The following is a 26,158-nucleotide window of genomic DNA, read 5'->3' as shown; positions in this document are numbered from 1 at the left end:
CTCAGTAATATCTCCAGGTGGATAGTGTCGGAAAGGAAAAGAAAGGGGAAAGGAAAGGGCAGAGGAAAAGGGAAAGGAAAGGGGAAAGGAAACGAAATCTCAGGAAGTGAAACATGTATTGTTTGTTTCTGTTTTTGTTTTTTGTTGTTTTTTGAGACAGAGTCTCGCTCTGTCACTCAGGCTGGAGTGCAGTGGCACAGTCTGCTCACTGCACGCTCTGCCTCCTGGGTTCAAGTGATTCTTCTGCCTCCTGAGTAGCTGAAATTACAAGCGTGCACCACCACGCTCAGCTTATTTTTGTATTTTTGGTAGAGACACGGTTTCATCATATTGGCCAGGCTGGTCTCAAACTCCTGATCTCAAGCAATCTGCCTGCCTTGGCCTCCCAAAGTGCTGGGGTTACAGGCGGGAGCCACACTGCGCCTGGCTGGTTTTTTTTGTTTTTGAGATGGAGTCTCGCTCTGTCACTCAGGCTGGAGTGCAGTGGCGCGATCTCAGCTCACTGCAACCTCTGCCTCCTGGGTTCAAGCGATTCTCCTGCCTCAGCCTCCCATGTAGTTGCGTGCCACCGTGCCTGGCTAATTTTTGTGCTTTTAGTAGAAGCTGGGTTTCGCCTCTACTAAAGGCAAAAATGTTGGCCAGGCTGGTCTTGAACTCCTGAACTCAGGTGATCCTCCCGCCTCGGCCTCCCAAAGTGCTGGGATTACAGGCGTGAGCCACTGTGCCCAGCCGTATTGTCATTTGTTGTTTTCTGATTTCTTATCTGAAAATAAACTTGATCAGGGACTTTATCAGAAATATTTTATCATTGCAGTTTTACAGAGGATACAGACATGTTTTGCAAACTCATCAATCTTCTGGCAAAATATTAACATGTCCCTTCCATGAGAAACAGAGTTGTCCCTTAGTATCCCTGGGGGATTGATTCCAGGCCCCCTCCCATATCAAATTGAATATCCTCAAGTCCCTCATATAAAATGGCACAGTAATTGCATATAACCTATGCACATCCTCCCATATACATTAAACCACCTCTCCATTGCTTGTAATACTTATAACAGTGCCTACACATCACGTCATTCACGTGAATTCAGCGTACTACTCAGCCCACACACAGCAAGTTCAAGTTTCACTTCTTGGAACTTTGTGGAATTTTTTCCCCCTGACTATTTCAGTCCACGGTTGATTGAACGTGGAACCCACAGATACAGAGGGCCAACTGTATTTTGTTTCCTGTTCATTTAATTTAATATAAGGATAGAATGTGGAGCATCCAAGTGAATTCCTTAGGATTGATATATTTGAGTGATTTGTTTGATAGCTATCTCAGAGGGCAGGGAATTTTGTTAAGCATCTTTCATCCTAGTTGAGCAAGCGTACCTGGTTGGACCATAAAAAGAAATGTTGAACTGCACTGACCTGCTTCTATTGGGACAGGCTATGGCACTTTACCCTATTTCTATGGAAATGTTGGTGACATTGTTGTGAGTCCTCTGCTGGTGAATTGCTACAAGATTCCACAGTTGGAAAACAAAGATTTGGAACAATTAGGGTTGACTGGCAGCCAATTTCTGAGCGTGGAAAACATGATTCTTCTGACGATACAGTATCTTGTGCGGCTGGGTAAGTCATTTTCTATAATCATTTGCTAGTGACTACTTTTGAGGTTTTTTTGTGATGTACTTTTTCTTTCTTTCTCACGTTTATCCTCCTATCTCTTATTTTTCTTCTTTCACTTCTAATGTTCTTTCCCTTCATCCGCATTCTCTGTAACTTTTCCCTTTCTTCTCCTTCATTTCTACTCCTTTCCTTTCCTCTTTGCTTCTTTGGGTCCTAGAGGAGATGAATTGCACCACCTAGTGTCCAGTCTCATGATGCTCCAAAGGTCTCCAAAGTAGTTAAGGTAGGCAAAACCTTAAAGGGTTGTACCTTGAGCACCCCTTCCCTGGGGAGCTTGGCTAGGCCTCCTTTCTGAAAGTGCACCTACCATCTGGAATGCAAACACAGCCATTGCCTTAAACAATTATTTTCCAGTTTTCCATTTAGCCTTCTTATCTTGTTTATCCACTGGCCCTGCCCCCATTTTCTTTCTTCTCCAGCTACACCCCTTTGATGGAGTCCCATCATGCTTTCCATCATTGAGGTCATAACTGTGGACCTCCCTGGAAGGTCTCTAAGTTATAGTAAGGGGGATATGTAGGTCATGAACCCTTCACTTCCTCTATCTGATATATCCTCCTAAGCCCCAAAGTGGGTGTATGCAGGTGCCCTGACAATACTAGAGTGGCTCAGCAGCATTTACATCGAAATGTCCTTTATTTTGCAAATGGCAGTAGGCCATCTAATTATACACTCACTCTAGGACTTCAAGCCACTGATTTACTTAGAAAAATATTTGAGATGTGGCCGGGTGCAGTGGCTCATGCCCATAATCCCAGCACTTTGGGAGGCCGAGGTGGGCGGATCACCTGAGGTGGGGAGTTCGAGACCAGCCTGACCAACATGGAGAAACCCCACCTCTACTGAAAATACAAAATTAGCCAGGTGTGGTGGCGCATGTCTGTAATCCCAGCTACTCGGGAGGCTGAGGCAGGAGAATTGCTTGAACCCGGGAGGCGGAGGTTGCAGTGAGCTGAGATCACGCCATTGCACTCCAGCCTGGGCAACAAGAGTGAAACTCCGTCTCAAAAAAAAAAAAGAAAAAAATATATTTGAGATGTAAAATTAAACGTTAAAATATTTGTATGCACTCGTGAAATTTTTTAATTCTAGAAAATAAAAATACTTCAGTGTTAGGAGATAATAAAAACACTGGACTAAATAACTTTAAAAGAAAAAAAAAGCTTTGTTAGGGCATATGCAGTCTTTGGTGCATTAGCTAGCAATCTTGACTAGAACTCTTTGTGCCCTGAGAGGCTGACTTGACGTGGGCTCTGCTTTGACATGGCCTTTTGAAATTTACACGGCACCAATTTCCCATGAGAACTACTTTCATGATAAACCTAGGACTTGCTAATGATGCTTATTGAAAGGTAATACAATTATAAAACTCACCTGGGTCCATAGCTCATTTGATGACATAATTTTAATTGCTACATACTGAAATTAGATTGTAGACTGTGTTCTAAGATCCAAAGCCAACTTCTAAATGCACTCAGAATTAGTAAAACCAGGCTTCATAGAGTGATATTATAGCCAACCAAGCAAATCACTCTAGCACTCTTTTTCAGTTTTGTTTGTTTGTTTTGAGACCGAGTCTCACTCTGTTTCCCAGACTGGAGTGCAGTGGTGCGATCTTGACTCACTGCAACCACCACCTCCCATGTTCAAGCAATTCTCATGCCTCAGCCTCCCAAGTAGCTGGGACTACAGGCATGAGCCACCATGCCCTGCTAATTTTTGTATTTTTAGTAGAGACAGGGTTTCACCATGTTGGCCAGGCTGGTCTCAAACTCCTGACTCCTTCTCATGCAGAAGTCCGTCCAGTCCATCACCCCCTTGTTCTTCCATAAGGGGCTTTTAGCAGTGGGTTCTGGGGCTGTTGCTTGGTCTCAGATCACAGACACTGAGGTGTCTGAGCTGGTTTATGAGAGCCTGAGTTTCAAATCTTGGGTTCACACAGCAAAATAAATGATTGAATAGAGGGAGTGACTATATTCTCACTGCTTTCAATTTAAACTAAATGTTGAAATCTTAGTTCATTTGTGTCAGTTGGATACCAAACATTGACTTGCTTATTTTGTTCTAAAGACGTTGAGTTTCTAAAGAGAGTAAGAAACAAAATCCCCCTGATTCCAGGGGCCACAGGTCAGCAGTATAAGTTTAGCCCCAACTGGTTGGAGAAAAGGGCCAAATGGCATATTTAACAGTCCAGAATGCTGGGAAATAACTAGATCATGAAAGCGTTCTCTATCTGGGAAAAGTGTGAGGCTGCCTTCAATATAACTTGGGAGTGAAAAATAATTAAACTTCATTTCCTGATGCACAGTATTCTCAAATTTAGGCTTAGAGGCAATACATTAAAATGTTTTCCAAAATGCCTATGAATAAAATGAGAACTGAATGAAACTTAAAATTGGTTATATATACCAATAGGTTGGCTTTTTTCTTTTCTTTTCTTTTCTTTCTTTCTTTCTTTTTTTTTTTTTTTTTTTTGAGACAGAGTCTTGCTCTGTCGCCCAGGCTGGAGTGCAGTGGCGTGAACTCGGCTCACTGCAATCTCCACCTCCAGGGTTCACGCCGTTCTCCTGCCTCAGCCTCCCGAGTAGCTGGGACTACAGGCGCCTGCCTCTGCGCCCAGCTAATTTTTTGTATTAGTAGAGGCGGGGTTTCACTGTATTAGCCAGGATGGTCTCGATCTCCTGACCTCATGATCCGCCCGCCTCAGCCTCCCAAGGAGCTGGGATTACAGGTGTGAGCCACTGTGTCCAGCCAGGCTTCTTTTTTCATTAGTCATTAACAATTTCCATAATGCTAAGCTTAATAGGTCAAGAAATATGCCACGTGCAAGGACCAGCTCCGAGGGCATACCGTGGAATTAATGGTTTCGCTTAGTACATCCTCGTTTAAAAATCAGGAATACAGAAAAACAGAAGCCTGGTTTTTCACAAAAATTGAGGCAGAAAGAAAAATAATTTCACAACAGGAAGTGATTAGTAGGACTCTACTTGTCACCACTCCAAGAAAAAGAGGTTATTTTCTAGTTGGAGTATGTATGATGGGATGAGAAGTACTGCAGGATAGCACATGGGTGTATGTCTCTCTTCTACCTATGATTCTTTAAATTCCAGCTGTAATTCTCTTCTATATAGGTCCTGATCAGGTACCTCTCAGGGAAGAATTTGAGCAAATTATGCTGAAAGCTATGCAAGAATTTACTCTGAGAGAAAGAGCCCTGCAGATAGGTGCTCAGTGTGTCCCTGTGTCACCAGGACAACTCCCCTGGCTTGCTAGATTAATTGCCAGCGTATCTCAAGACTTGGTTCATGTGATTGTGACCCAGAACTCTTTGGCGGAGGGCATTTCAGAGACCTTAAGGACTCTCAGTGAAATGAGACACTATCAAAGGCTACCAGATTATGTGGTGGCAATTTGTGCATCGAAAATCAGAGGAAATGAATTTTGTGTGGTAGTGTTAGGTGAGTAACTTTTTTGGTTTTTATTTGTTTAATCAATTCATTCGACCATTTGTCCATTTAAAAATGTGTGTTGTGTGTTTCGGGCATCCACATAGTCAACCTCTGATTAATTGCTGGAGCTTGGGCTCATCCTCCTAATTTTAACTTTCCCTTTCCTTCTCAGATCAGGTTTTGTGTGGCCCTCAGTTTGGCTGGTGCCCCTGTCAGCTGGTTGTGGGAGCATTATTTCAAAGCTCTCCCTAGTAACAGATACCCCTGTCTCATGTAACTGCTGTCCTTTAAAGATTTTTGGAAATGTTACTACTCTAGCATGTGATAAAGCCAGTGCCACAGGTGGCCTAAGCCAATTCATCGAATTTGCCAGAAAAGTAGCTCATATATCCCCCTTCTCACTGAAGAGTCTATTTAATATTGTAACATCGACTCTAAAGAAAAGATTCAGAAAGTTGGTACACTACAAACCTGGGGGGTGGAAGGGGATTTTTGTTTGTTTGTTTTGCACTGTGCAGATTTTCTGTCAGGCACCCTCCTGGGTAGCCATTTGGACTACATTTTGCTTCTCTCCTCTCTGTGGTGAATGGCTCTCACCACTTTTGAGCAAAGAAGCTAAGAAAGTCCCCTCACTTTGACAAAGCCTGTCTGCCCATTTTTCTGTGCTACATGTATTTCCAGAAAGCTTCATCAGTGTGATACATTAATATTTTTTCATTTTTGTTAAAAGCATGTTTATATTTTTAAGGCAAATATTCACTATAACCATGCAAGCACAATTTTTATAAGGTTTTTCATACTCTTCCCTAGTCTGTTTTTCCCACATGTTCTCAGCCCCTGAACATCTGCCCAATTGGCCAGCCCTGGGGCAGCTGTGGTGTTACCCACAGCCCCTGGCTGGGGACAGGGACCTTCCTTAATCATTAAACACAAACATGTGCATATTTTCAGTTACAAACATAAGGTACATCATTTTTTTTTCCTTGATCATCTGTATTATAAACATTTCTGTTTCTGTCTAGAGTCAGAATTGATATTTCAAGTGCTGTATAATTGTCCACACCTTTTGGTGTGTCATAATTTTCTCAACCTAAGTCCCTATGGTGACATCCTTTGATTGTTTCCAGTTATTGCCATTATAAGTAATGTTCCAGCAACATTTGTTCTGTTGATGAGTTTTCTCTTCTCCCCTCCATCCTGCAGGTCAGCACCAGTCCCGAGCTCTGGCAGAGAGCATGCTCACCACAAGTGAGTTTTTGAAAGAAATTAGTTATGAGCTTATCACAGGAAAGGTCAGTTTCCTGGCATCACATTTCAAAACCACATCATTAGGTGAGTGGTTGTAAGATCTGGCAACACTGCCAGCCCCTAGTTGTGTGATTTTCTGAATTTAAATCTTAGCTTGTCAAGATGAGTGTGGAGCTTAAGCTGGCCAGCTGATCTTTCATTTGAAATGGTTTATCTTAAGTATTTTGTCACTGACACCACAGGAAGCAGTAAGGGGGTCTAGAGGAAGGCACATTGGTACCAGATTCAAAAGTCTCAGCTCAGCCACAACCTCACTGAGTGACCTTGGGAGAGTTTCTCTCTCCCTGGAACTCGGTTTGTTCATTTGTTCCTTCCTTCCCTTTCTTCCCTTTCTTTCCTTCCCTCCTCCCTCCCTCCCTCCTTTCCTTCCTTTCTTCCTTTTTTTTTTTTTTTTTTTTTTTTGACAGTGTCTCACTCTATTGCCCAGGCTGGAGTGCATGATCATAGCTCACTGCTTGACACCACCCCCCTTCATAGGCTCAAGCGATTCTCCCACCTCAGCCTCCCAAGCAGCTGGAACTACAGGCATGTACCACCATGCCTGGCTAATTTTTTAATTTTTTGTAGAGACTGGGTCTCCCTTTGTTGCCCAGACTGGACTCCAGCCCCTGGCCTCAAGTGATCCTCCTGTGCCTTCTAAAGTGCTGGGATTACAGGCATGAGCCACTGCGCCCAGCCTGGAACTCAGTTTTCTAATCCCATTCTGCCTGCTTTTGAGTATTAGGGAGGTCGAGATACAACATGTGAAAGCATGTAAATTATAAGCACTATATCAATGAGAGTAGTTCTTGCTATAGAGACACCAGTATACTATAAAGATGGCCAAGTGTAAATGCTGATATGCATTTCTGGCTGACCAACAAATCTACTGAGAACAGCCTGACTGCCCAACTCAGGCAGTTAATAAAACAAACATATCCTTCCTCGTAACCTTCTTATCTCTACTTTATTTTGTAATAGGCGATGACCTAGACAAGCTGCTGGAAAAAATGCAACAAAGAAGAGGAGACAGTGTGGTTACCCCTTTCAATGGAGACCTGAATGAATGTGTGTCACCCCAGGAGGCTGCTGCTATGATTCCCACACAAAACCTGGGTAATGTCATCTCAGACTGAAAGACGGAAGTCAGTCCTTAGGACAGACGTTGTAAAAACTAAGTCATTCTAAGGGTTTTGAGGATTCTTCAAGTCATAGACCACAACAGCCTTTTCCTGATTGTCTACATGATAAACCTGGTTCAAATTAAAAATGCTTTCCCATGTGGCCTGGATCAAAGGCCTTGTTCCTAGTAAAAGTCTTCTGGAATGAAAATCCAAGTCAAAGACTTTATCTTAAGCACTCTCTCTTTTTTTTCTGAAAGATTCCAGGACATTGGCCCATTTTCCTCCACCAGCTGTGCCCAGAGGACTTCAAGAAACTGTCTGAAAGAGTCACACTACAGGCAGTGCAGGGCCCCTAGCTCCTGCTCCTTCACTTACTCTCTGACTTGTAAAACACACATTGTCTCAGGGATAGTGAGGGTTTCTTGGCAGATAGAACAGCGCTACCAACATGTCATCTGCCCTACAACAAGCTTCAGGGGCTCAGAGCAGGAGTGTCAGGGATGAGGAGTCTGATCGTTAGACTGGATTCGTTTGGGTTCAGAGCTCTTCCCCAGTTCACTGATTGACAGGGATGACATAGGACAGAACAGAAAAAAGAACAGGAGAAAGGATAGATAGGAGACAGACCCTTATAAGCTGCTGCTGACAGCCACTTGGCCCCCACTTGATAGGAATGTATCATTTATATATTAGGATTGTCTCAGGCAATAAAAGTAGCATGGTTTGGCAGTCAGCTCTGTTGTAAAAACAAATGCAAATACAGGCAATAAAATGTTTTCACTTCTCAATGGTATTTGGTAATAAAGTGATCATCCAGATGGTCTAAAATGTGTTTATGTTAACTGTTTTGAATTATTAACACATTTAGAATTTAAACATTCTCAGAGGACTTACAGATTCCCAAGTACATTCTTGGTTCCCTGTTTAAAAAATCTTGTTTAAAGATGTTTTCGAAATGACAGCCTAGCTGTATTAAAAGACATATTTTGGTTAGTAGTCTGTGGTACAAAGACTGTTTGGGCTTCTATTTAAAGTTGCATGTTTGGGCTTTTCCATTGGGTTCTCTCAACCACTAGGGAGACCGTCCGTATAAATCTCCACTTGCTGTCAGTGTCCATGGTAACTGGGCTATGTTGACAGGCTGTCTTTGCCTCGGCTGCATTTGATTTTAGAAAACATTAATTAGCACAGGTTAATTAGGCCCTGTTGCAGTTAAACTGCCACATGTGTTCCTGATAATAACCAGCGCTTTAAAGAAGCATTGAATGTTGCCTGCTCGCGCGTTTAGCTGACTAAACTTGTTTCATTGTGTGCGTGGATGTGCATGCATGTATAAGAAAGATTGATTGCTTGATTATACTTGCAATAAAAAGCTACTGACCTGCTTAGAGTATCTGGGAAATGTTTTTGTAATACGTCACCTGCTGAGTGGCCAGCTGGCTATGTCATGAGTCAGGTGTCTTCAGATAGTCCAGGCATCGGCACTGGAGCTGGCCACAACCACCTAGACCTGCCAGGTCACAGCACTGGCAAAGTGAGTTGAGTGGGAAGAAAGGTGAAGGTCGTGTCTCCATGACCCACGTTATGTAGTCCCTGGGAAGGGAATTTCTGACCATGTTGCAACTGACTTGCTGAAGAGGAAACGTTTACTGTAATGCCATCCAGAAAAGCTCAGGGGGACTCGGCATTATGTTCATTATGGCACCTCCTCTTTCTTTGGACTGGGTCGGGTCTGGGACACTGGCCTGTGCTGATATTTCTAAAGAAAACCGGAAATGTTCCCCTTTTCAGAGATGAGTGCTGGCTCCAGCTGCAAGAGTGTAGTCTGTCTCCTCCACTTCTGGGTTGGGATAAGGGTATTGAATTAGGCATTTGTGAGATAATCAATCAATTTTAAAATAATACATTTGCAAAACTGCCACATCCACTCCTGAGCACATCCTCTCATCCGCGTTTCAGGAAAAATAGGCAAATCTATTAAAACTCAATAGAGAGTGCAAATAGCAGGTGAGAATTCTTAGTGAGAGTGTATTACATTACTGTCTGTGTGGTATGTGTCCTCATAGAGATTCACAGTGGCCATTATGGAAGTAAATTAACCTCGTTCTTATGACTTCTTTTTAAATTTTAGATTTAGATAACGAAACCTTCCAAATTTATCAACCGCAGCTAACAGTTGCCAGAAAACTCTTATCCCAGGTGTGCGCTATAGCGGACAGTGGCAGCCAGAGCCTGGACCTCGGTCACTTCAGCAAAGTCGACTTCATCATCATTGTCCCCAGATCGGAGGTGTTGGTTCAGCAAACTCTTCAACGGATTCGACAATCAGGTAAGAGTGAACTTTCAAAGAGGAGCCCACCTAGATCCAGCTTCAGATCCCGTTGCCTCTTTTGCTTAATCCAAACTTTTATAGGATGCTTAAAACCTTCTTCAGTAATAAAAATCATAAAAGCACTTTGTTATTTTGGGTTTATCTGAAGTTTTCCCTCAAAGTACTCTGTCCTTTTTCCCTCAAGGTCAAGGGTAAATGGCTGTGCATGTTTGCCAGATATCGTTAAGTTCATGATGTAATCTGTGGGACTAGAATCTGGTCATTTATTGATGAAGAGAAATTTTCTCAAGGCAAGGATGGCCCTGCATGAGTTGATGGCGTCTGTGCCACCTGAGCTTCTCCCACATGCAGGCCTCATTTGCATAGGTGGATTCTTGGCCATTTAGCACGTCACCAGCACTTCTGCAACCTGGAAACCGGAACACCATCCCCCATGTCATCTATGACATTCTTTAAGAAAAAAAGGTTAGCGTTACTCCTAATAACTTTAAGTATAAAGAAAAAAATATTTTTCCCAGAAAAGGTAGAGAGCAAAAATTTTACAAGTCTTAAAAAAAAAATGTTACAACTCTGTGGTAAATAATAACCCTTTTCAAAAATAAAATTTGATTAGAATTACAAGAAGTTATAAGGAATTTAGAAACTTGGGACAGCTGTAAAATGCTTGCCTTTGTAAACTAGGTTTGAAAAGGAAATTATAAATGTCAAGTTGCTTCTGATTACCTTAGCTGAGGAACACACACACACACACACACACACACACACACACACCCCTCACAAGCAGATTTTAGATCTGGAAGATGACTGTTTTTGCCAGAGTAAAGAATTTTACTTTCGGCCGGGGGCAGTGGCTCACACCTGTTATCCCAGCACTTTGGGAGGCTGAGTTGGGTGGATCATTTGAGGTCAGGAGTTCAAGACCAGCCTAGCCAACATGGTGAAACCCCATCTCTACTAAAACTACAAAAATTAGCCAGGTGGTAGTGGCACATGCCTGTTATCCCAGCTACTTGGGAGGCTGAGGCAGGAGACTCACTTGAACCCAGGAGGCGGAGGTTGTGGTGAACCGAGACACTGCAATCCAGTCTGAGTGACAGAGTGAGACCCTGTCCCCCCTGCCAAAAAAAAAATGATTTTACTTTCAATATATTTAAAAACAGATAGGAAGCAGAAAAATCCAGAAGTGCTTAAAATGTGGTTTATATGTTCATACCTGTCATTCTGTGCCTCTCAAATTTTATCCTACATACAGATCATGCGGGGATGTTGCTAAAATGCAGATTCCACTTCAGTGGGTCTGGGTTGTGCTCCGGATTCTGCATTTGTTTTTTTTTTTCCTTTTTTTTTTTTTTCTTTTGAGACATAGTCTCACTCTGTTGCCCAGGCAGGACTGCAGTGGTACGATCCTGGCTCACTGCAACCTCCACCCTCTGGGTTCAGGCAATTCTCCTGCCTCAGCCTCTTCTGAGTAGCTGGGATTACAGGTGTGTGCCACCGCTCCCAGTTTTTGTATTTTTAGTAGAGACAGGGTTTCACTATATTGGCCAGGTTGGTCTCGAACTCTTGACCTCAAGTGACACACCAGCCTCAGCCTCCCAAAGTGCTGGGATTCCAGGCGGGAGCCACCACACCCAGCCTGGATTCTGCGTTTCGAACAAGCTTCTAGGGATGCCAGTGTCAGAAGGCCACACTTTGAGTAGCATGGCTCGATAAGAAATCTTGCTTGATTGTACTTTTAAAAATAACTAAAAGAGTATTGTAATTGGATTGTTTGTAACACAAAGGATAAATGCTTCAGGGGATGGATACCCCATTTACCCTGATGTGATTATTACACATTCCATGCGAGTATCAAATTTTCTCATATACTCCATGAATATATACTCCTATTGTGTACTCACAAAATTTAAAATTAAAAGTTTTGAAAGAAGGCCTCATGTTCCAGAGGTCAAATGAGCTGACTGACAGTACATTTTTCCCTGTTTCTATCTCTTTAACCCCTCTTGGTGGCTGTGACTGACATGTGAAGTTTTGTCCATGTCCTCTGGAGGCCCAAGTGCCTGGTTGACAGTGCAGTCTTCTTTTTGGACTCTCAGTTTTGGAATGACAAGTTACAAAATGACTTATTGGAAATATCGACCTGTAGGTGATGAGCTGGAAAAGGTCAAATGCCTTCTCTCACAGCTCTCCCAAAAACCACAGTGAGTTTTATCTCTCAGCTACTGGCTTGTTTCTGCATTTATTTTTCGGTCACACCAAGCAGTAGCCAGATTTTTTGTTATTTTTTTTCTTTCATAACATGGAGGAAGGGCCTTGTCTTTTAGGTAGTTTACTTGTACCAGTTGCCATCTGTGGCCTCCCTGTTTGTGATCTGATATCCCAAATTGTGCTTGAGCAAACACATCATGGCAGCTGTTTGAAGTGACGAAATCATCTAGCAGAGCCTTTTCCTGAAATAACCTTTCAGTGACCTGCACTTTCACCTTTCCTAATAAATGCAAGCTCCTAAATAAAGCCTTGCATTTTTGACAGATGAAGAAATTGTACAGGTTCTTTGCTTTCTCTTCTCAATGCCCTCAGATTTTTCTAAAGTGAGTATTTTAAGATTGTCACCTCTCAAAAAGGTACCAGAATTTGACCAATTATTTGACCAAAGAATTTGACCAAAGAAGTATTTGTTTTGATATTTAAATACCTTCATATTCTTGGAACACATACAAATTGATAGAAGAGAAAGGACTAGAAGCATGTTAAAATGTATGGAGGAGAAATTGTTCCGGGTAGAATAAGTAGCAGGAGATTATCCATAAAATAACTCTTTAAGGCCGGGCGCGGTGGCTCAAGCCTGTAATCCCAGCACTTTGGGAGGCCGAGACGGGCGGATCACGAGGTCAGGAGTTCGAGACCATCCTGGCTAACACGGTGAAACCCCGTCTCTACTAAAAAATACAAAAAACTAGCCGGGCGAGGTGGCGGGCGCCTGTAGTCCCGGCTACTCGGGAGGCTGAGGCAGGAGAATGGCGTAAAAACCCGGGAGGCAGAGCTTGCAGTGAGCTGAGATCCGGCCACTGCACTCCAGCCTGGGCGACACAGCGAGACTCCATCTCAAAAAAAAAAAAAAATAACTCTTTAAAATCATAGGTATTAAAACAAAGTTTTTGAGAAATCATCTGACTTAGTTTCCTCATATGTCGTCATGTGAATTGAGAAGAGCCTAGTTTGCCTGAGGCCACAGAAGGTAGTACCTTAAGAGCAAGGACAGTTTGTTTTTGTTTTTTGTTTTTAGTTTTTTGTTTTGTTTTTTCTTTATTTGAGACCAAGTTTCACTCTTGTTGCCCAGGCTGGAGTGCAATGGCGCCATCTTGGCTCACCGCAACCTCCACCTCCCAGGTTCAAGCGATTCTCCTGCCTCACCCTCCCGAGTAGCCTGGATTACAGGCATGCGCCACCATGCCCGGCTAATTTTTTTGTATTTTTAGTAGAGATGGGGTTTCTCCATGTTGGTCAGGCTGGTCTCTAACTTCCAACCTCAGGTGATCCGCCCGCCTTGGCCTCCCAAAGTGCTGGGATTACAGGTGTGAGCCACCGCGCCCGGCCCAAGGACAGTTTTTTTATTGTTGCAGGCCTAGTGCCTCATTTCATGCCTCTCTTGGGCCTGGCACCAGCAGGTGCTCAATTGATGTTTGAATGGAGGGCTAGAAGGAGAAAGAGATGGGCAGAAGGAGAAACAGTGTCCAAGGTCTCTGTGTCCTGGTTGCATTTGCCTCCTTTACTAAAGAAAACGTTCCAGCAGAGCCTGCCAGGAAAAGCACCCAGGCAGGGAAGAGCTGCCAGAGTATGCAGAAAGGGCACATCCTTGGCAGTGCCTGCATGGCTGAAAGTAAAAGGATGAAAATAGAAACCATCACGTTGTTGCAGACCCAGCACTAAAGTGAAGCATTTGAAACCTCAGCTCACATTCAGATGAAGAAATGAAGGAAAGAGGGGAGAGAGTAGGAAAAAGGAAAACAAAACAAAATATCATAGAATTTGAAGTTTTAAAAAAAAAATGAAGTGGGTTTAACATCTTTTAAGTTTGCCTAATGTTGCCTTGTAACTGCTGGAGTGATCTGTGGAGAAGGAGCATTTTTATACTATAGGAAATCCTTTTGTTTTAGTGTTATTTTTTTAGAACTCTGAAGTTGTAGCGTGATTCTTCTAATTCAGAGGACCCCATATTCTGTGAATGAGAATACTTAGTGTACTGGTGCCATCCAAATGCAAGCCCATTTCAGTTCAAGGTGGGAGGGAGAAGTACAGGAAGTGACTGCCCGTTTTTTACCTCCCTGCTTATAAAATGGTGTTGGTGAGAGCCCCAGCAAATGGGAACGGGTCTGGAGGTATCCAGGCAAGGAAGTGTTATCCTGTCAGGGGAATGACACAAATCTGACACTTTAACACATGCATGATTATACAAAAGCTAGAGAGACGTATTTGTCTGCTGATATATAGATTACTCTATTCAAATGGACATAAGGCAGTTTTAAGGAAGCAGTAGACATTGCAGGGGAAGTGAAGAGAGAGAGGAAGGCATTCCCACTTTCTTTCCTTTTCCTTTTCCTTTCTTTCTTTCTTTTCTTTTTTTTTTTTTTTTTTTTGAGACGGAGTTTCGCTCTTGTTGCCCGGGGCAGTGGCACAATCTCAGCTCACTGCAACCTCTGCCTTTCCGGTTCAAGTGATTCTCCTGCCTCAGCCTTCCAAGTAACTGGGATTACAGACGCCCGCCACCACACCCAACCAATTTTTGTACTTTTAGTAGAGGCAGGGTTTCACTGTGTTGGCCAGTCTGGTCTTGAACTCCTGACCTCAAGGGGATCCACCCACCTCGGCCTCCCAAAGTGCTGGGATTACAGGAGTGAGCCACTGTGCGTGGCCGGCATTCTCAGTTTCTAAAAACATATTTTATTGTGGCAGAACTTTCTTCTGTAAGATATCAATTAAAATAAGAAAATACATTTTCTTATTTTTTTAAATAACAAAAAAAATTTTAATAAAAAAATAAAGACATATTTTTTTGGTCTCACCAACCTTATACTCCCTTGTTGGTCACTTAAAATTTCAACAGAAAAAAAGATAGTATTTTTTGTTCAGTGACTAAGACACAGGGAACAGGTGCCCGGGAAGAATGTACTGGGAAACTACTCTGTCCTGAGGTAGAGAAAACACAAGAGATTGCTCTTTGCAAGCATAACCCAGAACATGCATTGCTATCCGAGGGATGGCCCAGCCAGTACCCAACTCTCAGTACCTTCCGTTCTCACCCTCAGGCACATTTGCCCCCTGCTTCACCATAGCCACAGCCACTGCCCCCTCGTCATACCCTGGACTCTGCCTAATCCTGGAATCACCCATTCAGATGTTCCCAATTTCAGGCCACACTCTCCTTTGTGGCATATTCAGCATCTTCTCACTGTGTGGGAAAGAATCGACCTTTCCAGTTGATGCCATGCTTAATTCTTGGTTTTTTTTTTGTTTTTTTTTTTTTCTGTTTGTTTTTTATTTTCAGACTGAGTTTTGCTCTTGTGGCCTAGGCTGGAGTACAATGGCGCAATCTTGGCTTACGGCAAAGTCCGCCTCCCAGGTTCAAGCAATTCTCCTGCCTACGCCTCCCAAGTAGCTGGGATTACAGGCATGCACCACCAAGCCTGACTAATTTTTTTGTATGTTTAGTATAGCCATGGTTTCACCATGTTGGTCAGGCTGGTCTCGAACTCCTGACCTCAGGTGACCCACCCACCTTGGCCTCCCAAAGTGCTGGGATTACAGGTGTGAGCCACTGTGCCTGGCCTAATGAAAAAGTTTATCTATGGGATGGAAGAGATAGGTATGGAATGACTATAATTTTGACTTTTGAGCCTTGAAAATGATTTATATATTCAAAAATAAAATAATGGGGAAAGGCAAACTTAAAATTTAATACAAACAAATGAAGGAACCTAACTGCATATCACATTGACAACATTAACCACACAGCAAAAAGAATTAATTCAAGTAATTTTTTAACAGTTTTCTTACTGTACGTTGTTAATGTGACATATCCTATGGGGGAAAAGATTGGAAAGAAATCTTAAATTTTAATTAGAGTGTTTGTTATTGGGAGTATTACTGATACATTTAAAACTATTTTGTGTATGTCATAGGAGAGAGCAGACAGGTAAATAGTTTAATGTTTTTTTTTTTTATGAGATGAAGTCTCACTCTGTGGCCCGGGCTGGAGTGCAGTGGCACGATCTCGGCTCACTGCAAGCTCCGCCTACCAGGTTCACGCCATTCTCCTGCCTCAGCCTTCTGAGTAGCTGGGTCTACAGGCGCCCGCCACCGCGCCCAGCTAATTGTTTTGTATTTTTAGTAGAGATGGGGTTTCACCATGTTAGCCAGGATGGTCTCGATCTCCTGACCTCGTGATCCACCCACCTCGGCCTCCCAAAGTGCTGGGATTATAGGCATGAGCCACCGCGCCTGGCAGTGCTTTCAGTTTAATGTTGAAAACTAGGGTTCTCAAATGAAAGACAGAAACTTCAAATGTGAAATGGGAAAATAAGAAATATTCGTTTTAGGTTTAAATTGGCGATAAAAGGGTGAAGTCATAATTTGAAAAAAGAAAAATTCTTCTGTCCACTGAAAGACAGGGTCTCACTCTGTTGCCCAGGTTGGAGTGCAGTGGCGTGATCATGCCTCATTCCAGCCTCGAACTCTCAGGCTCAGATGATCCTCCCACCTCAGCCTCCCAAGTATTTGGGACTACAGGCACGTGTCACCACACCTGGCTAACATTTTTTTAGAGATAAGATGTCACCATGTTGCTCAGGCTGGTCTCAGACTCCTATCTGTGAGCACATGGAGCATTTAGGTTTGGGCTTCTTAACACCATTCCCCACTGTCCCAGCTCTGAGGTGGAAACATTTCTGGAACATTTTGTTGTGCCAGAAAGTGAGAAAGTGCAAAGATTGATTGGAGCATGCCAAAAAGGACATAGCAGCCTGCTTGAGGGGATTTATGGCTAAATTTGGAAATTTTGAGCATCACAAGGAATGATAGCAATGGATTGCAACATATTGAAAATTTTTTTAAAACCCATGAGTCCAGAGCAGTACTAAAAAATGAAAGGAGCAGGAGAAGTGAGACGTTAGGGGAATGCCTTCTCTACAGAAGAGTGCCAGTTAATAAATGCAGGAAACATGATGGAATTAGAAAATCCCCACTTTGTAGTACCAATATGTAATTATTGATTATGACAAAGATGGATACTAAAGCCATTGAATAAAATGTCATTAGGGGGCCGGACACAGTGGCTCATGCCTGTAATCCCAGCACTTTGGGAGGCCAAGGGGGCAGATCACGAGGTCAAGAGGTCGAGACTATCCTGGTCAATATGGTGAAACCCCATCTCTACTAAAAATACAAAAATTAACCGGGCATGGTGGCGCATGCCTGTAGTCCCAGCTACTGGGGAGGCTGAGGCAGGAGAATCACTTGAACCCAGGAGGCGGAGGTTGCAGTGAGCCCAGATCACGCCATTGCACTCCAGCCTGGGGACAGAGAGAGACTCCATCTCAAAAAAAAAAAAAAAAAGTAATTAGGGAACAAATATTCACAAAGTCTCAAAGTATCATCCTATGGATTAAAAGCTAACAAAGAGGGAAAGGTATCTCTCTACAATGCAGAGATCTGGCAGTAGACACTGCCATAACTAAGTAATTAAAATTTGGCATCTCCAGTTATGGGACAAACTGACATTATGTGCAAAAAAGCACACAATGTCACCTATGAGGTATAATTGCCAAAACTGTTTAACCTGAGTCTGGTCACAGGGAAGCTTCCAGACAGATCCAGATGGTGTGGCATCTTACAAAACAATTAGCCTGAGTTTTAAAAAATAACGTCTTGAAAGATTAAAAAGAAAAATAGATAAAAGAAAAGTCAGGGAGGCTGTTTGGTTGTTTTAAACATGGAGAATAAAGAGACATGACAACCAAGTATGATACTTAACTCATTTATTTTTTAATGGACAAAGATTGTATATATATTTTTATATGGAACATGATGTGTTAAGTAAACATTATGGAATGGCTAAATCAAACTAATGAACATATCCATTACCTCACATACTTAATATTTGTTTGTGGTGAAGAACATTTAAAATCTACTCTCTTAGCAATTTTCAAGTATAAAATATTATTAACTATAATTACCATGTTGTATAATCAATTCTCTGAACTTTTCCTCCTGTCTAACTGAAATTTTGTGTCCTTTAACAAACCTACTCTCCCCAGCTCCAAAACCCATGCTTAATTCTTAATTGGATACTTGACTAAAATATAAAAAATTAAAACACAGCTCTGGGACAATTACTGAAACTCCAATATGGGCTGTGTATTAAAGAATATTATACTGATGTTGGTTCAGTTTCATAAATGTAATAATGATATTGTGGTTATATAGGAGAATGCCTTTGCTCTTAGGAAGAGCATATTGAAGGATTTAGGGGTAAAGTATTATGATATACGTTACTTATTTCCAAATTATTTTGCAAAAACAAAACAATAAAAAGTAACAAAGAAAAAGCAAATGTAGCAAAATATTAACAACTAATTCATCTAACTAAAAAGGAAAGAGGTATTTATGGCACTAGTCTTTCCATTTCTGTAGTAGTCAAAATAGAATGTGAAGTTAAAATAGTTGCTATTCATTGTTGATGTATCTGTCAGATGGCATTTCGGAGAGTTATTGTCCTCAAATAGTTTCTAAAACATGGATAGGTAATTTACATTCCCCCTTTTTAAGAAGTTTTAATTATTGAATAGATCACATTTATAAAGGATATTTTAAAAATCACAATAGAATGAGCACTCATTACCCACCAAAATAAGGAACACGGAAAACTGTTCCTCCCTGGTGGATCTCCCTGATACTAACGTCCCTCTCTTTTCAAAGGTAACCATTACGCTGAATTTTGTGTTTATTATCATTCCCTCGCTTTTATTTATAGTTTTACCATAATGCCTTAACTTTTAAACAATATGTGCTTAATTTCATATACTTTAAACCTAAGTAGAACTACATTCTATGTATTCTCATGTGATTTATTTTTTATGCTTAATGTTATGTCCCTGAAGTTGTTCCTGCTGTTGTTTGTAGCTGTAATTCATTCACTTCACTGATTGTTAGTATTCTTCTATATAAATACATCACATATCTTTTAAAAAGCACAATTCTACTACTGATGTACACTTGTAATGTTTCTAGTTTTTTGATTCCTTCACACAGTGCTGGTACACATATAAGAGCTTCTCTGGGAATAGAATTGTTGGAGCACAGGTTATGAACATTTTACATTTTACCAAAGAATGCTAAAATTTTTCCACAGTGATTATATTTACACTCCCACCTGCAATGTATGTGCTTCAGTAAATATTTGGTATGCTCATGCCTCCTTAAAATTTTTTTATTTTAAAATAATTTTAGACATACGAAAAGTTACAAAACTAGTACAAGGGATCTGAAAATGAAATTAAGAAAATTTTAATTACAAGAATATCAAAAAATAAAATACATAGGAATGAATTTGACAAAAGAAGTGCAAAGCTTATCCTCTGAAATAATGAAGCATTGCTAAATGAAATTAAAGAAGACCTAAATAAATGAAAAGACATTTATATTTATAAAATTGAAGATTATTAATATTTTTAAGATGACCATATTCCCCCAAATTGGTCTACAGATTCAGTGCATCCCCTACCAAAATCCCAGCTGGCTTCTTTGCAGAAATTTACAAGCTGATTCTAAAATTCATGTGGAAATTTGAGGGACCCAGAATACCCAAAACATTATTGAAGAAGAATAAAGTTGGAGGACTCTCACTTCCCCACTTTAAGTTGGAGGACTCTCACTTCCCCATTGTAAGCTCTAGTAAACTGTATAAGCTACTGTACTCAAGACAGTGTGGCGATGACAAAATGATAAACATATAGATAAACAAGATGGTGTTGAGATTCCAGAAATAAACCTCAATTCAATTTTGACATGGGTGCCAAGACAGTTTAACAGAGAAAGAATAGTCTTTTCAATGAATGATGCTGGGACAACTGAATATCCACATGCAAAAGAATGAAGTTTGACCTCTACCTCACATACAAAAAATAACTCAAAATGGATCAAAGACCTAAATGTAGCAGCTGCAATTACAAAATTCTTAGAAGAAAATGGGTATAAATGTTTTTGACCTTGGAATACTAATGATTATTTCTTACATATGACACCAAAAGCATAAACTTTTATACATAAACCGGACAATCCTCAAAATTTAAAATATTTGTACTTCAAAGGACATCATGAAGAAAGTGAAAAGACAAGCCACAGAATGGGGGAAACTATTTGGAAATCATTTATCTGGTACGGCACTATATCTACAATATTCAAAGACCTGTTACAATTCACAGGAAGGGGAACATCACACACCAGGTCCTATTGTGGGGAGGGGTGGGGGGAGGGATAGCATTAGGAGATATACCTAATATAAATGACGAGTTAATGGGTGCAGCACACCAACATGGCTCATGTATACATATGTAACAAACCTGCACGTTGTGCACATGTACCCTAGAACTTAAAGTATAATTAAAAAAAAAAAAGCCTCAATAATAAAGACAAATTGTTTAATTAACATATGGATGAAGGATCTGAATAAGTATCTATCCAAAGGAGATACATGAATGGCCAATGAACACATGAAAAGATGTTCATCATTAGCCATTGGAGAAATGCAAATCAAAACCACAATGAGAGACTACTACACACCCCACTAGGATGATCCATAAAAGAGAGGTAGTAACAATTGTCGAATATGTTGAGAAATTGGAACCTCATGCGCTGCTGTTAGGAATTTAAAATGGCACAGCAACTTTAGAAAACAGTCTAGTGGTTGCTCAGATGATTAAATATAGAGTTACTCTATGATCCAGCAGTTCCACTGCGATATTAAATGAGCCGGGCGCAGTGGCTGACACCTGTAATCCCAGCACTTTGGGAGGCCGAGGTGGGTGGATCACAAGGTCAGGAGATCGAGACCATCCTGGCTAACATGGTGAAACCCTGTCTCTACTAAAAATACAAAAAAATTAGCCAGGCGTGGTGGCGGGTGCCTGTAGTCCCAGCTACTCAGGAGGCTGAGGCAGGAGAATGGCATGGACCCAAGAGGTGGAGCTTGCAGTGAGCTGAGACTGCACTACTGCACTCCAGCCTGGGCGACAGAGCAAGGCGACAGAATGAGACTCTGTCTCAAAAAAAAAAAAAAAAAAAAAAAAATCTGAAATGAGAGAGAAGTGAAAATATACGTGCATACAAAAACCTGTATACAAATGTTCATTGCAACATTATTCATAATAGCCCAAAAGCAGAAAAACCCAGATACCCACCAAGTGATGAATGGATAAATAAAATGTGGTATTCCATACAGTGGAATATAAACAATAAAGAGAAAGAAAGTATTGATGCATACTACAACATGGATGAAACTTGAAAACATTATTCCAAATGAAAGAAGCCAATCACACAAGATTGCATCTTGTACAATTCCACTTACATGAAATGTCTAGAATAAGCCAGTCTATAGAGACACAAAGTAGACTCTGATTGCCTGGGGATTGGGGGTGTTGAGGGAAGAATTGAGGGGTTAAATATATGGAGTTTCCTTAGGAGGTGATGAAAATGTTTTAAAATTGTGGTGACTGTTGTCCAGCTCCATGAATATATACTAAAAGCCATTGAATTATGCACTATAAATGGATAGATTATATGTGAATAGAGGCTTATATCAATCACTAAAGCTGTTAAAAAATCATAGAGTTCGCTAAACCCTTCACTCAATTTCTCTTAAAGTTAACAACTTTAAGAGAATACAATTATCAGAGCAGGAAATCAATGCCAGAATGATACTGTTAATGGAAGATCTCCCCAATCTTTCTCTTCATGTTGTTTTTCCTGTTCCAGGTTCCAATCCAGGTTCACACAATGCATTCAGTTATGTCCTTTTCATCTCCTCCGATCTATGACTTTTCTTCAGTCTTTCCTAGCTTTTCATGACCTTAAGTAAATACTAATCAATTGTTTTGTGTAGGGAATGTTTGAGTTTTCTCACAATTTAATTGAAGTTTTGAGTTTTGGGCAAGAAAACCATAAAAATGAATCTGTGTCCTGATCGCATCATGTCAGGGAGTACATGAGGTTGATGTTTTATTGTTGGTGATGTTAACCTTGATCACTGGATTAAGGTGTGTCTGCCAAGTTTCTGCATCGTAAAGCTACTGGTTTCTTCTTTGGAATTGATTTAAAATCTTGTGGAAATATTTTGGGCAATGGTAATATCCTGTTTTCATCAAACTTTCAGCTGCTAATTTTTGCATCCATTAGTGGATCTTGCCTGCAGTTTATTGTGGTATTTCCAAGATGATGATTTTCTGTCATTTTTCCCCTACATTTACTAGTAAGAGTTTGTTAATTAAATTCTGTAAGGAAAAGCTGTTCCTCCTCATTTATGTATGTATTTATAAATACAGGTCATTTTTATTTTATTCTGTGGGTTATTTCCAACACTATACTGATGATCATTATTATTTTGCTCAAATTTTCCAGCATTGGCCATTGGAGGCTCCTTCGGGCAGGCTCCTGTGTGTGTGTTTTTTTTTTTTCTTTAACATATTATCATCCATTTTCACATACTGTTTTCTTGCTTTCTGAAACCATAAGACATTCTAGGTTTACTTTTATTTTTCTGCCTCAACACTGGGATTAACCTTTTTTCCAAGAAACCTGATTCCTTGTATTGAAGAATGGTATTTAGAAATCAAAATCTGGGTGTTAAGTGTGCCCATTGCTACTAGGATGTCATTGTGCCTAAGCCCACTCAGCAGACAGAGCTAGGAAATCATGTATATGTATATTAACCCATGAATGCACACATATACCTCTTTGTTTCTGTATCTACCAATCTGTGTTTAAAACTATGAGTTATTTGTAACTTCTTTCTCTGACAGGAAGAAACCTAGTTCTCATTGTCTACAATATCTTCACGTCTTTGATTTTTTTCTGATAATTACACAATTACTAACTCCTACCTCTGTGCCCAAACCACTGTCTTATTAACAAAGAAATTCTTAATTTCCAGTGAGACAAACGTCTCCCATGTTTTCTACTTCAGAATTATCTTGACTCTTTTTGGTTCTTCGCTTGGCCATATACATTTTTAAAAACATTTTTTCAAGTAAAATTTTTTTTAAAAAAACCTGTTGGGCCAGGATCATGCCTATAATGCCAGTGCTTTGAGAGGCCAAAGCTGGAGGATTGCTTGAGGCCAGAAGTTTGAGACCAGCATGGGCAACATAGTGAGACCCCCATCTCTTAAAAAAAAAAAAAAAAAAACACTTAGCCAAGCATGCTGGCACATGCCTGCAGGCCCAGCTACTCAGGACTCCAAGGCGGGAGGATAGCTTGAGCCCAGTAGCTCAAGGCCACAGTGAGGTGTGATCACACTACTACACTCAGCATGGGTGACAGAACAAGGCTCTTGTCTCTAAATTTAAAAAAAAAAAAAAGTAATTTGTATTGGAATTACTTTGAATCTCTAGATAAGTTTGAGGAAAATTCAATTTTAACTTTATTTTATGATGTAGCTCTATTTAGGTCATTTTTAACATAATTAATAGTTTCATCATTTTCTCCATAATGGTCTTACATACCTTTTGTAAGATTTATTCCTAGATACATAATATATATATATAGATAGGTAGATATATATTTTTTTTTCTTTTTTTTTTTTTTTTACACGGAGACTCGCTCTGTCGCCCAGGCTGGAGTGCAATGGCACAGTCTCAGCTCACTGTAAGCTCTGCTTCCCGGGTTCACACCATTCTCCTGCCTCAGCCTCCTGAGTAGCTGGGACTACAGGCGCCCACCACCACACCTGGCTAATTTTTTGTGTGTAATTTTTAGTAGAGACGGTGTTTCACCGTGTTAGTCAGGATGGTATCGATCTCCTGACCTCATGATCCATCCGCCTCTGCCTCCCAAAGTGCTGGGATTACAGGCGTGAGCCATCGCGCCTGGCCGATACATAATATTTTTTTAACGTCCTGTAAATTTTTTTTTAAAGTACACTTCCTAACTACTGCTTGTGTACAGAAATGCAACTGATCTTTGTAAATTGATTTTGAATTCATCAACTAAATTCTTATTGATTCATCCATAGATTATTTTGTGTTTTCTACACAGATATATTAGTAAACAATGATAGTGTTATTCTTACTTGTTTTGTTTCTTACTTTGTAGTTATAAGCCAAATATATATACACACACACACACACACACACACACACATATCTCAGGATATACAATTACAAAATGTGCGTCAGGCTGCACAATATGCATAGAAAAAAACAGGAAAAAAAGCACAAAAATGGAAGCAGTGAATTAAATAATTATGGATACGTTTTTCTTTTTAAATGTTTCTCTATACTGTTCAGTTTTTCCAAAATAAGTATCACTTTCATTATGAGGAAAAAAAACAAACTTAAAAGTCTAAAACACAATTTAAAAGTAGGGATGATCTACTAAAAACACCCAGTTAGAAATAAAACAATCAAGTAGCTCTGATGTGCCTGCTCAGGACAGAGCCAGCAGCCTGCATAGTTATGGACTAATATACCATGTTATTGTCAAGAAAACAACCTCTTAGATTTCTGCAACTTTCTTTTTCCAGTAAGGGAAAGTATGCAATTGACCTGTCAAAGATATACAGTCATCTTTACACTTGATCTTAGCCAAAAAGCCACAATTGGTCTTCACTTCATTTGTTTTGAAAGGCAGCAAACTCTTAATTATCAATACAATATATTTTATCCTCTTTATGAATTATTTATAATCGTTTCTTTTTAGGATGCCTTAACTCATGCTGCTTATTTCCTAAGGATAAACGAAATACAGACTAATTTGTAACTGGTACTGCACTCCCTATTTTACAGATAAGGAAACAGACACTTTAGCAATTAAGTAGGTCCTTTCTCTGATGCCTCTGCTAGCTTCCTCTACCTACCCCATAGTACCTTGTCTCCATCGTGACACTCATCAAAATTTTCCGTCTTCTCCATCATAAGCTCCATGAGATTTAGATCTTACTCCTGTTCCCCTCTGTTTCCCCAGACCTAGCACAGTAACTGGCATGGCACATAGTAGATAGATGATCAATAAATAGCTATCGAATGTTGAATGAGTTTTTTCCTCTCTTTTGTTTCTGTTTTTGTTTTTTTTTTGAAACAGAGTCTCACTCTATTGCCCAGGCCGGAGTGCAGTGGTGTGATCTCGGCACACCACAACCTCGGCCTCCTGGATTGAAGCTATTCTCCTCCTCAGCCTTCTGAGTAGCTCGGACTACAGGCGTGTGTCACCACACCCAGCTGATGTTTGTATTTTTTATAGAGATGAGGTCTCACTATGTTGCCCAGGCTGGTCTGGAACTCCTGGCCTCAAGTGATCCACCCGTCTTAGCCTGCCAAAGTGCCGGGATTACAGGCGTAAGCCACCACACCTGGCCACAGTCCACTTTCAAAAAAATCACAGTATCTGCCAAATTAAATGTTTGATTGATTGCTTTTGGAAATATTCACAACAAAATTTGACTACATTTAGGTGAGAATTGAAAACAATCGGTGAGTAAAGGCTCCTAATGAACAGTGTTTGGAAGCAAAATTACCTTTCTGTCCACCTTTTCTGGTATAAAGAATTTTTCATATGGTAAAACATTTTTTTTCTGTTATACCATTTAGGCCTGTTAGTATTACAGCATCTAGCTGCTAATTAATTACATGTAATTCTTCATTGAGCTGCATTTATATTAAAATAAAAGATAGATAAAATTAAGTCAATGTAATTCATAAAAGTCTCTTTATTTAAAGGAAGATTTCCTCTTTTAATCAATTATCTCAACAACAGCTTTATGCGCCTAGAACTACTTTAGATGTGTGTAGAAGTAATTTTATTGGCTGGGCGCAGTGGCTCACGCCTGTAATCCCAGCACTTTGGGAGGCCGAGGTGGGCGGATCATGAGGTCAGGAGATCGAGACCATCCTGGCTAACACGGTGAAACCCCGTCTCTACTAAAAATACAAAAAAATTAGCTGGGCGTGGTGGTGGGTGCCTGTAGTCCCAGCTACTGGGGAGGCTGAGGCAGGAGAATGATGTGAACCTGGGAGGCAGAG

The 26,158-nt window shown here is 40.6% G+C and overlaps 1 protein-coding gene across 4 annotated transcripts in view; it reads left to right on the top strand.

The window, feature by feature from the left end:
- LOC105464782 (GREB1 like retinoic acid receptor coactivator) overlaps window positions 1-26,158 on the top strand; it is a 299,166-nt gene that overhangs the window by 217,282 nt on the left and 55,726 nt on the right. For all 4 annotated transcript variants that reach the window (XM_071085568.1, XM_011712850.3, XM_011712829.3 and 1 more), the window contains 5 exons: window positions 1,438-1,623; window positions 4,812-5,138; window positions 6,333-6,461; window positions 7,398-7,532; window positions 9,672-9,869. In XM_071085568.1, the coding sequence (XP_070941669.1) occupies window positions 1,438-1,623; window positions 4,812-5,138; window positions 6,333-6,461; window positions 7,398-7,532; window positions 9,672-9,869 (975 nt within the window). The remainder of the gene's footprint in view (window positions 1-1,437; window positions 1,624-4,811; window positions 5,139-6,332; window positions 6,462-7,397; window positions 7,533-9,671; window positions 9,870-26,158) is intronic.

Source organism: Macaca nemestrina, chromosome 19 (genome assembly GCF_043159975.1).
Source record: "Macaca nemestrina isolate mMacNem1 chromosome 19, mMacNem.hap1, whole genome shotgun sequence".
NCBI classification, from domain to species: Eukaryota; Metazoa; Chordata; class Mammalia; order Primates; family Cercopithecidae; genus Macaca; species Macaca nemestrina.
This window is presented reverse-complemented; position numbering and strand designations above follow the sequence as displayed.